The 13479-nt window shown below is 35.1% G+C and overlaps 1 protein-coding gene across 1 annotated transcript in view; it reads right to left on the minus strand.

Moving 5' to 3' along the window:
• SLC9C1 (solute carrier family 9 member C1) overlaps positions 1-13479 on the minus strand; it is a 96597-nt gene that overhangs the window by 33611 nt on the left and 49507 nt on the right. The window contains exons 13-15 of the mRNA XM_012787465.3: positions 12228-12322; positions 7839-7958; positions 2790-2985 (exon numbers count right to left, since the gene is read on the minus strand). Coding sequence (XP_012642919.1) covers positions 2790-2985; positions 7839-7958; positions 12228-12322 — 411 coding nt within the window. The remainder of the gene's footprint in view (positions 1-2789; positions 2986-7838; positions 7959-12227; positions 12323-13479) is intronic.

Here is a 13479-nt window from a genome sequence, read left to right on the forward strand (position 1 = left end):
CTGCTCAAGGCCATATGAAGATAGTTGAAGTATGTTTCTAGTTAAATATGAAATTTCTAGTATAATATGAATATTATAGAAGGAACTCATTTTTATAAGTTAAAGTGAAATATATCTGAAAATTTTAGATCCTATATCTGTAACCACATGTTTTGCCTCACTTAACTATTATCTAACAATTGATCTGCTAAATTTATAATACTGGAACAAGAAATTTTTCTTTTTCTTTTATTTTTTTTTTGTGAGACAGAGTCTTGCTTTGTTGCCCAGGCTAGAGTGAGTGCCGTGGCGTCATCCTAGCTCACAGCAACCTCAAACTCCTGGGCTAAAGCAATCCTTCTGCCTCAGCCTCCCGAGTAGATGGGACTACAGGCATGTGCCACCATGCCCAGCTAATTTTTTCTGTATGTATTAGTTGGCCAATTAATTTCTTTCTATTTATAGTAGAGACAGGGTCTCGCTCTTGCTCAGGCTGGTTTCGAACTCCTGACCTCGAGCAATCTGCCTGCCTCAGCCTCCCAGAGTACTAGGATTACAGGCGTGAGCAACCACGTCTGGCCGAAGAAATTTTTAAATATTCCAGAATTGTGATCTGCTATGGTGGTTTAATATCATCACGTCTTCCTTCCTAAATATAATGATTTGAATTTAGACATGTTAAATTAAAATATATACTCATACTAATAAATGATAACATTAATTTAGAATGAAATGGCTAAAATATTGAAGCATTTATTCCAAGGGAGAAGATATTCAAAATACCTACTATTTTATTATAGTTCATTCAGTCAGTCCTTTATTCAAAAAATGTTTATTGAAAACCTGCTATAGCTAAGAGAATGGGAAGTTTCAAAGATGGTTGTAGATTCAAGCTTGGGAAATTGGGTTTTCAGTGGAATTCTAAAGGAAGAGTAGGTTTAGAGAAGATACATTTCTTTTGAATATGCTGCTTTGCACAGTCCTGCTAAAGTCATCATTTAGCCTCTCTAGATGTTTCATTTTCTTCTTATTGAAGCAGAGTATTGGTTGGATTATTCTCTTAGGAACTTGAAGGAACTGGTTTAAAGAGTAAGACTTTATCTAGATACCAATAATTCAGAAATGTAAGGAATTATCTGGAGGTTACAAGAATATGGCCACAGGAAAGGGAAAGTCAGTCTAAAAGGACAATATAGGTTTCAAAGGAGGAGGGGTTTTTTGAATGCAAGATCCTCAAAGAATGGTTGGAAGCTCAGGTAATGCCACCTTCTGGAACTCAAATTCAGAAAAGCGATCAACATTCCCCTGACAAAGTTTCAAAAGACCCATTTCTCTAACAGAGGGAAGAGTGTTTTGGGAAAAGGTTGAAAATACAGGGAAGGGAATTTAAGGCAGCACTGTGTATTAGAAAGAACATGAACCTTGAGGGATTGTATGTGATTTTAAACAAGAGACTCAGTTGCCGATCTGTAAAATGCAACCATGATAGCAACGTTAATTTAAGGATTTGAAATGTTATAAGGAAAATAAATGGCAAAAAATTATTATTATTGTTATTAACATAATGGAGACTTTAAAAGATAACGTAAAAATGGCAGAACTGAACTAAACAGAAAAGAGGGTAAAGGAAATGATAAGTAAATGTGAGGTTGCAAATTGGGCAGTGAGAATAAACCTTGAAAGTTAAGTCGGAGGTAGAGACAAGAATAGGGTTGTGACTTGGAAGTATCTTCTCAGCTATAAAGTACAGTGATATGTCTGTAGTCCAGTACTGGTGTCTTAAGTGGGCCTGATTATATGAAGTCCACTGTGGCTATGGCAGTAGCCCAACCTTGCCAAAGTACAAAGAATATTAGGGGGATCTATTATTAGATCTAGAAGGATCTCCATCTGTCATTTAGGCCAACCCTGCCCAGAAAATGGAGGTTGGAAAAAGTTTAGTAACTTAGTCAACAGCTTACAATTTGTCAGAGAAAACCCAAACCAGAGCCAAAGTCTATTGAATCCCAGCTCAGTGCTCTTCCCACTATAGTGCATGTAAAATCATTTTAGGAGACTCTCACTTGCACCCACATGCTGTCACTAACCTTGACACTAATTGCTTTATTTTCTCGTAATTCTATGAAACCTTCTATGGTCTTTTCAACTAGCTTGGAATTTATTACATACAATGTGATTGGATTTGAGTTTATTTTTTTTCCAATACCATGGCTCTGCAGTAGCATTTCAATTTCCCACTAAAGATCTGAGATTCATATTTTTGTCCAAATATCAGACATAATTCCTCTATTTAAATTTTCTTGCTAAAAATATTTTATATTACCACTTGTTAATCTATACAATGCAACACTACCATCAATTTGTAGGTATACATTCCCATCATTTGACAACTGGCTTTATATTATATTTAAAAAATAAAATTGTGAAATTTTTCAAGTATAAAAGAATATCTATCAAGCTACCCACCCATCTGTTTATGTATCTAGTATAAAAATAATAAAGTGAACATTCATGTACTTACCACCCTGCTAAGTTTCAGACCTTGCCAATGCCTTTTAAACTCACTGTTTCCCTTTGACACACATCATTTTAAAATTGATTTTTGCAAATACCAAATCAATGCTTAAAGTATGCATATTCTCTATTGACTCACCCTAAAAATCACCTTCAAAAATTAAAGTTTGCTTTGAGAAGGGAGAATTTCATATACTCCTTTAGAAAACCCTCTGTAGCTAGTGTTGAAAAATGAGGTTAGGAAATTTTCCTGTTAGACATATAACACGTTCATACACATGCAAATTTTAGATTACCTTAAGTAGGGCCTCTAGAATATAAAATGTAAGAAAAATGTAGTTAGTACTTCTTAATTCATGTTCATAGATGTCACCTAAGTCGGGTATCCAAAAGATTATAATAGGAAATACATTCAGTAGTACCACAAGGTATCCAACATACTCAAATTCTGCAGTAAATACTATTTTGTAGCATATGTGAAAAAACAAATTCCTGTAAAACAAAAAGATAGTTTTATCTGATAAAATAATTACATCAAATGATTTTTACATATACTCAGTTCTGTTCTAATTAGCAGTAGTCACAGAGCCCTCCTTAATTCTAGAAGCAGCCACCACTAGCTAATACTTTCTGGCATTCTGCCTCAAATACTGTCCTTTTAATTTCCTCCTTTGCTAAATGTCTTAAGTTTAGCTTTCCCTCTTTTTTATCCTTCCTTGACTCTCATTCACTTTTGCTATTACTATTAACAGAAATACTTTTGGTGTAAGACAGGAATAATTCAAACTGGAAAGTTTTAAAAATAAAGACAATCTCTCTCACCTTCCAATAATTCCAATTCTTAGAGATGACTACTATTCAGAGTTTGAATATTATTCTAAATTTTTTGTTTATAAAACCATTATCTATACACATAAAATAAATTAAATTATACATATTTTTCTGTAACCTGCTTCTTTTTTTCCTTTCAGCAATGTATCATGAGTATCTTCCCTTTTCAAGGCATAAAACTGGGAACAAAGCCCAGGATACATGGTATTGGAACATATGGATCCAAATTTTATCAAAAAATTTAAATTAATGTATATGCTTTGAAAAACATTTTCCAAACTAAGTATGCTACAGAGTGAAACATAGAGGAAAGGATTTACTTTCTGTATTTTTAATTATATTTTTAAATTATTCACATAGTATAATAATGCATGATTATTATTAAAACTAAAAATGATATGATTAATCAATTACTGATTAAGATTGAGTATGAGATATTTTTCTACCATTATCAGGGGTAGACTGGTGCTATGGGCCAAGAGCTTTTACAATTTGGGATCCTATTTGAGAAAAAGATGATGACATGGTGAACACAGAAATGTATGATCATGTGGTCACATTGTTAGGCACATGTTAGGCTGCCAAGACCTCAGGCAGCGCCTGTGTGAGACAGAAACTGTGGAGTGGGAGCCTTGTTAGCTTCATGATAACACCACCTCTGCCCTTCTTTAGTCCTCTCTCCAGACGGCTTTTCTTGATTTCTTCCAGCAGCAAAACCATATCTGACACAGCACTACGCTTGTGGTTACTTTTGCTTAAGTTTATGGTTGACTGTAATCTGTCTTGTTTATGCCAGGGAGGTGAATTGAAGTGGATGTGATGAGGACTATTCATAATTCCTTTAAATCTTTCGCGTTTGTGTTAATTTCTTTATTCCTCATGAGATGCTGTATTGTTTCTTACTCTTTTGGTCATAGGTTCCACTTGGCTACTTGGCTGGTCCTGCCATAATAGTTTTTATTCTATAGGTCAGCAGATCAATTTGAGTGTTCACTTAGGTACTAAGTATATTAAACCCCATTATACCCTCAGAGACGCAGAGACATAACCACACAGTGGGCCTTCTGGAATCTGGGACAAATTGGGCCAGAAATGCCATAGCTCTAGCCTAAAAGCACCGGTTTAACTTGAGGATCATGATAGCATTTCAGGCCTTTGGTGTCAGTATTGACCTCTTATATGCCATATCCAAAAGTCACCAAAAATTCTCTCTTTCCCCCAATGCACAGTAATGATAAAATGAGTAAAGGTCCATTTGAGAAAAGATTGAGGGATCATTTGTACTATGTCTTTGTGGTGCTGTTACATGTTCTTTCTCAAGGGCTCTGGTTCAGACAACTGACCTAGATATATAGAGAATAGTGAGAGATCATGATTTGCCTTTGCAGTAGCTGTTCTCATCCCTTTTGTCATGAGCTCTCTCTTTGGAAAAATAACACTCTAGTTAACTGTTCATCTATACCACCCTTTGGCATATATTATTTGTTAGCCATCCTCAGATCAAGGCACCCTGTAGGACAAAGCACACTGAATGCTACTCCAGGTTTTCTGCCCACAAAATAAAGTATGCTCATCTTGCATATGACATTTAAGTACTGCCATCATCTTCTGTCATTCCCAAATCTTATTTATCTTTTTCATAACTAGAGAAGTCAATTTCATGGTAGCCTCTCCTACTGGCAACCTCACTGTCTCCCTCTGCAGGCCATGATTGCCAGTAGGGGAGGCTACCATGAAATTGACCAGAAATTCACTGTCCTGCCTCTCACTGAATTTCTCAGAGAGCTTCACTGTTGCCTTGGTGAATGGAAATGTCTTCTGAGACTTCCCAGAGAATAAGGTCACATGGTTGGTTCTTCATTCTCACATAATACATCCAACCAAACATTTCCATTTTTATTACCTGAACTTCATTTACTGTAGGTTGTTGGCCTGGTCAAGTTTCAAAGAACCATCATAGGAGTGTAATAGTACCCATGTCAAGTGTTTTAGACAGTGCTGAGACTTGAGTCATCATGGATAAGACCACTCATGCCAAAAAATTCTTCCCAATCTGGCCTTATGTTGCAACTTCCCTGTGAAATACCCTCAAGATTCATTCCCTCATGTGTTCTACCAGTATTTACAGTCAGGTCCTGTAATTCCTGCAGTAGATAATCTATAGGCTCCTGAAACAGGCACCATATTTCCCTCTCCAGCTATGTTGAGACCTGACTGGGTAATTTCCCTAAAAACAATAAAAGGCGATAAAGACTAATCATGAAAAAAGGACAAGTATCATTTTGTGATGTCTCCGTGGCATCTGATGGTGATAGGAGCCTACTCTCCTATAGTAGCGGGGAGGGGGTTGTCTTTCCTAGACCAGAGTGTTCATGGGAATCTGGGAGTTCAAGACCCTCAGGTCTGTCTACCCTAGTGTTTCCATTTCAGGTCTCATGGTCCCAATCTTTTTCTATAAGAGCTTTGACCTTGATACAGAAGCCCTGTCAATGCTATGCATTTATTTTCATTTGCATAGCTCTAGCTGCATCCCCCTAAATTATATATACTGTATTGATTTTATTATTTAATTTTGAATAATTTAAGTTGAATTTTTAATTTAAATATTATATTTTTTTTTCCATTTTTCTATTCAGTTTCTTTTGGTGGTTGAACTTGCCATGTTTGTGATTCCATCATTGATTAATTTCAACATTTCAGTAATACTTCAGTTCATACTGAATAATTCTAATAACTGAAGTCTTAGAGATATAAATCTGTTGTTATTCCTACGGATTTTCATTCATGTTTATTTGCTTCTTTGTGTGATCATTGATCTTTGACAAGGATTTCATCTACTGGCTAGGATACTTAATCTTGAATGGAATACTCCTCAGCACTTAATAAATACTAACATCTGTTAAGTGCTTACCCAGTGCTCGTCCTTGAACTAAGTGCTTCTATACTGTTTATGTAATCTTTACAACAAACCCATGAAGTAGGGAAAGGGGAAACCTAATTAGCATATTTTAGTACCTACTACGTGTCAGTTACTTTGATGGATGTTTTACATATATCAGTTAGTCTCCAGAATGTGATGTAAATATTACTATACCAATTTTTCAAATGAGGAAATTAAAGCCTACAAAGATCATTCAGCTAATAAATGATGGAGTCTGTGATTCTAAGCCAAGTCATCTGAATTCAGAATCTGTACTTTTGCTTACTTTGGGATAATGATATTTAAAAGACAGCCTGAAGGATATATGGGCTGTCAGTAATAGTATTTCAAATCTCCCTTTCTTACATCAACAGAAATAATTACTCAGAAAAGTTGCAGCTTCAGTCAGAATTGAAGGATTTTAAAGAATTATATAATACAAAAATATCCCTTGGATATTTGAGTGTGGTGGATTAAAGATAGACACAAATTCTTTGCTATTTCTATTGAGAAGTGGGCTCTATATTTCTTCCCCCTGAATCTAAGAAAAGAAATAAGAGGCATCCAAATTGCAAAGGAGGAAGTGAAGTATTTCTATTTATAGATGACATGATCCTGTATACATAAAATCCTAAAGAATCCACAAAAAATCATCTAGAATTAATATACAAAATCAGCAAAGTTTTAGGATACAAGCTTGATATATAAACATCAGTTATATTTCTACACACTAGGACTGAATGGTCTGAAAATGAAATTATAAAAACAATTCTATTTAAAATAACATAAAAAGAACAAAATACTTGGGATGAAATTTAACCTAAGATTTAAGTGTTGGAAACTGTAAATCATTACTGAAAGAAATTAAATAATGGAAAGATTAAATAATGCAAAGATTCCGTGTTCATGGACTGGAAGGCTTAATGTTGCTAAGCTGACAATACTACCTAAAACGACCTACAGATTCAGTGGAATTCCTAGGAAAATCTCAATGATATTTTTTGCAGAAATAGACAAGGTAATCCTAAAATTTATGTGAAATTGCAAGGGAACTCAAATAGCTAGAACAATCTTGAAAAAAAAATAAAGTTAAAGGACTCATGCATACTTTCTTTTATCAAAATTGTCCAGCAGCAGTGGAAAACAATTTGGTGGTTCCTCAGGAGATTAAATATAGAATTATCACATGACCCAGCAATTTTATGCCTATGAGTATACCCAAAACAATGAGAAGCAGATATTCAAACAATTATTTGCATGTGAATGTTCATAGCAGCACTATTCAGAATAGTGAAAATGTAGAAACAACCCACATGCCCATCAGCTAATAAAGGGGTACACAAAATGTGGTATATCCATACAATGTAAAATTATTCAGTTGTAAAAAGGATTAAAGTATTGATACAGGCTACAAAATTTATTAACCTTATATTAATACATTCTTCTTTAAGTAACTTTTTGTATGTATATAAGTAATTTAATTGTAAACTACTTCAAAATATTTTACAAAGTATATAGCATATAATTTTTAAAAAATAAATGGGGATTTTCAAATCAATATAATAAATTTCTTATAAGATTCAAAAGCACTTACCCTGATGGGACCCCATTTTCTTTTTTAGTATTATATACCAAATTGAGCAGTATTTTTCTAACAATAGTAAGTAATTTTTTGCTTTCAGAATATTTCTTTAATGTCTCAATACTTATATATCTAAAAAAAAGAGAGAAATCTTTAAACATGCTTTAAACATTTTGAAATAAGTTTAATGCAGTATTGTTAGAAATCAGGAAGACTATTTTGTGGAATGATGACTGGATATAAGACACTTTCATGAGAACAGTTTCGAGTCAAGAAGTTGGAGATATAAATAGATATACAAACAGGAAGTTAGGATGTAGCATTTATTCATTAAATAGAGAGTATTAAAATTTGTAGATACATGATTCATTTTTTTTTAATTAATTTTTTTTTTTGAGACAGAGTCTCGCTTTGTTGCCCAGGCTAGAGTGAGTGCCATGGCATCAGCCTAGCTCACAGCACCCTCAAACTCCTGGGCTCAAGCAATCCTTCTGCCTCAGCCTCCCAAATAGCTGGGACTACAGGCATGTGCCACCATGCCTGGCTAGATACATGATTTAAAATAGTAAAAAGTTCAAGGTTCAAGGAGAGAAAGCAATGATTCAAATATTTGGTATTCATATATATCTGGGTTTTCATGTTGGATCCCTCATTGGCTGATGTGGCAATGAGCAAATTACCTCATTAACCTGCTTGCTTATCTATAAAAAGAGCTTAAAAATACCTATGTCAGTCTGGGATAACTAAATGAGAAATTACTAATATGTATAAAGCATCCAGCCTATCTCATACATATCATCATCTCATTTATTTCACATTCAGGGCATCTAGGAAGGTTAAAATGACTATAAAAGAATTAAAATGGGAACTTAGACAAATCAGTGGTCATAAAGGCCCCAAAAGACATTTTGGTAGCACTTGTCCCAAGCTGTCTGTAAATTTCTGCTGGCTTTTTTTATTGAGATAGTTCAGATCATTGTATATGATTTGGTCTTATTTAACCAATTCCCTTGGTTTTACAAGGTATTCGTCCTTGCTAGATGAGATAATTATATTGTCTTCCTCAGAAGGAGGCTAGGTCTTTGCCCTTGGGTCTGACGTCTTATTTTGTAATGTGGCTTAATGAAAGAGCATTGGAAATCTAAGTTCAAAGCTTGACTTTTCTCTTCCCTGTTTCTACTTTAAAATGTGTACAATTTCTTTAATACAGGGTTACTAATGTAATTGAAAAGAATAAAGCCATTCAATCCTTCATGATTCAATATAACACTGTAATAATTACGTGGGAAATATTCAATGTGTATAAGATTTGGCTCATTCATAACTTAAAAAATATTTATTAAATATCTACTATGCTTACTAAATGCTGGGGATGAAACATAAAAAAATACTGATCTTTGCCCTCAAGTCTCCAGTGGACTGTGGGATAAAACATACAAAGAATACTTGTGGTAAAGGGTAGTAAGTATAGCTGCAGAGATAATAAATAACAGAGGCACTCGATCCACAAAGTTGGGCATTGTATAGCCTTATCATGATATCAATAAGTGTGCAATATTTTACAGCCCAAATTACTCAGTAACTCAGGCTCTTGAATTCCTGTTTTACATCAACACAGTCACTATTTAGACCTGAGTTAGGAAAACAGTATGATCTCTTCAACTGGAGAATGAGGTAGCTTGGCTTTGAATTCCAGCTCTGTAATTTATTAGTCAAACCTACTTTGGGTAAATTATTTGACCTCTCTGTGCTTCACTTTCCTCACCTGCATCCTTAGAATAATGAGTACTTACCTCATAAAATTTGTATGAGGTAAAAATAGGTTAATACATGTAAAGTGTTTAAAACTACCTGCTGCAGCACTCAAAAAAACAAATTATGTATTCAAAGCATTATTTCTTAGGCAATTACACAGGCATTCAGCATAGGTCCTGTTTAAATCTTCCACTCTTACTCTCTTTAGATGTATCTTTCTTGTCACAGGACACCCCAACACATGGGGCTACTTATAGGAGTGATCAGCAAATGGCAAAATCAACTCCAAGGCAGACCAGCTAAGAAGCAAGAACTGAATATAAACATGCTCACCAGAAAGTTCTCTAGGGTTGGAAGACTGTTTTGCTAATCTTAATATTCCCCACCATGCCTGGAATATAGCTTTGCACATATTGACATGGCATTCAATATATGTCTCTCACATGTATGAATAAAAATGTAATATATTCCAAAATGTGCCTATAGTGTCCACTAAGAAAGAGTCCTTTCAATCCTTTGACCCCCTGTCTACTGTTGGCTTCCTTTTGGTATCCATTTGCCCTGGGTCTTCACAGGCATATATTGCCTCTGCCTTTGTGGAGAACTTAAAGAGGAAAAATCAAGGCAAGAGGGTTCAATTACTCTATGTTGTTTTGTTTTCATATTAACCTCTCCTAGACAATATAGTGATGATGTATTTACTTGTGTCATTTAGTCATTCATTTAAAAACTTCCTCTGTACACTGCATGTGTCTTCTTGATACTATTATTGTGTTATTTCATATTAATCAATTTGCCCAATCCTCTCTTAAACTCCTTCAACTTTACTCAGGTCACCTAAGCATTGGCAGGACCTGCATCAAGAGGACAAATGGAGAGTTTTGTATGATAAATGGAGATATTTGCACATTATATATCAAGGAAACGACATTTTAAACATTTTAAACGTTTAGGATACGTTTCATCTTCCTACCCTAACACATATAATATCACAGTGATTTGCATGGCTAGCCTTAAAATGAAAACTCTTATACTCTTTGAATTTCTGTACTTGAAATACAACGAGAACATGCCCTCATTTCTGGCTGCTGCTTTTCTCACACCCAGCTTTACCCTTCAATGTACCACAAGCTTGTATGTGTAAGTGGGCACAAGGCTGGCATATTACTTAGGTTTAGGAGTGTGTAAAAGGCCCAGTTTGCTCATGGCATGATGGATCAGAGGGAAAGGCCCAAGTAGACTGTGAAAGTGAACTTAGGACAATTTCAATAGGGATTTTTGGTGTCTTTGGCACTAGAACTTTCCCTTGGCTCTAGACCTAGAAGATATGTCTGGGCTTTGGGTGGGCATTGTTGCAACTGCATTACAGTTTAACTACTCCTTCTGCCCAATCTGGCTCTTTCACTTTTCCACAGCGGATGATCTGAGGGCACTCTCCAATACATCAACTCTGAGGGACTCACTGCTTACTGTGGAGACCTATATCACTTATCTCCAGTAAGAATGGCCTTTATCAAAAAGTCCCCAAACTATAAATGTTGGCATGGATGTGGAGAGATAGGAACACTCCTACACCACTGGTGGGACTGCAAACTGGTTCAGCCTCTGTGGAAAGCAATATGGAGATACCTTGAAGCAATATAAGTAGTTCTAACATTTGATCCAGCAATCCCACTACTGGGCATCTACCCAAAAGATCAAATGATACTCTACAAATGGGACACCTGGACTTGAATGTTTATAGCAGCACAGTTCACAATCGCAAAGTTGTGGAAACAACCCAGGTGCTCATCAATACATGAGTGGATTAATAAAATGTGGTATATGTATACTATGGAGTACTATTCAGCTTTAAGAAACAGTGGTTATATAGCACCTCTTGTATTTTCCTGTATAGAGCTGGAACCCATTCTACTAAGTGAAGTATCTCAAGAATGGAAAAACAAGCACCACATGTACTCACCAGCAAATTGGTATTAATGGATCAACACCTAAGTGGACATATAGGAATAACATTTATTGGGTGTTGGACAGGTGGGGGGGAGGGGATGGGTATATACAAACATAATGAGTGAGATGTACAATGTTTGGTGAATGGTCACACTTGAAGCTCTGACTCAAGGGGGGAGGGGACATGGGCAATATACATAACCTTAACATTTGTATCCCATAATATGCTGAAATAAAAAAAAAATGGAAAAAAAAAAAAGAAATCACTGTAAGATTACAGTGTACACTGAGCAATAAGAGAAGATGCATGAAGTATTACCTGTGCTTTAGGGAGATGTCCCTGGAGGGATTAAGGAAAGATTTGCCCTTATTTAGGCATTCAAATCGTCTAAAAGGAAGAGTTGTTTACCACAGCTTAGCTTTGGATGGGGCAGGAGGGGTGGGCAACAAAAGAAAGAGAAGAGTGTTCCAATCAGAAGGAGCAGCTTGTCCAAATGCACAAAGTGAATGAATAAAGAAAGTTTAGGAAACTGAAAATAGATGATCTGGCCTAGTGTGGGGTACAGAGCAGGCGGCAGCTTACACACATAATACCGGATGCACTCAAGTTACCAGACAATAGCAAGAAAACTCACTTGTGTAATTTCCTAAATGCAGTGGCTTAGGATAGAATCCCTCTCTTGACAATATACTTACTCTCCCTTCTCACCATAGCTTCCTGCTGCACCTACCAACATCTGGACTGCACTCTGGGACAGAATCTCATTCCTGTATTGTCTCTGGTAGCTCGCCTAAAAGAAATGTTGATTCAAGTCATTATATAGCATGAATAACAATGACATATTTATTATAATTTATTACAATTTATTACCACCTTTATAGAAAAATAATATGTGAGAAAGAAGTCAAATTACTCAAATAATCTAGCATCTTTATAAAAAGAATCATTACATGGAGTCCAGCCTATGAAATTAGTGCAGAAGGTAGGTCTGGGCTTTGGATAGAGCCAAGCCGGTTCCAAAGAGAACTGGGTCCCTGCTAAATATTAATTAGGTTTCCAAAAAGAAATGGAACTCAGTGAAAACTAAGTCTGGAAACTGAAGACTTATCCTCATCTCAAAAGTTTATGATACATATTAGAATACTAAAAGTTCTGAGAAATCCTTCATTAAATAAATTTGGATTTACATCTTTATTTAGTTCCATTTTACCAAATATTTCCACAACATAACTCTGCTGTCTTATCCATTATAAAGTTTATAAGAATTATTTATAAGGAAACTTATAATTTATGAGGAACGTTATAAGGATTATTATAATAAAGGACTACTACTATTTTATAGAACATAGTCACTCCTTCATTCAATACATATATTAAGAGCCTACTGTGCTTCAGGGATTATGTCTGATGATGTGGAAACCACTATCTGACACTGCTTCTGACCTTAATTGAACACTATTGTGTAGACCACTTTCCTTAACTGAAATGTATGATATGACCAAAGATTTTTGAGTTCTGTAGCAGGCATTCTCTTTGCACAATTTTTTTTGGATATTAAAACACTGTCTTGTTCTTGGGTGATACTAGGAAGGGATGGCAACTAAATTTGAGGGTGTGGGATAAAAGAACTATTTTTCCATAATGACAGGAATTCAATAGAACAGAATTTTTCTCCTTAAACATCATTAAGTATGTTTAAAACAATATAAGATTAAAATACTTTCAGTATCCTCAAAGATAAAAATAGTAGTTTGTAAAAAAATGAAAAAGCTGAAAATAATATGGATCTCATGAAAGCTTAGCAATACAAACAACAAGGCAGTTAGATACTAGAAAAATATTAACTCTTCTATAATCTTTCCCACCAAAATATAAGAAAAATTTGGAAAATGATTGATTCAAGTAACTTCCATTGATTGAGCTCTCTGCTATACTAGTGAATTAACT

Source organism: Microcebus murinus, chromosome 1 (genome assembly GCF_040939455.1).
Source record: "Microcebus murinus isolate Inina chromosome 1, M.murinus_Inina_mat1.0, whole genome shotgun sequence".
NCBI classification, from domain to species: Eukaryota; Metazoa; Chordata; class Mammalia; order Primates; family Cheirogaleidae; genus Microcebus; species Microcebus murinus.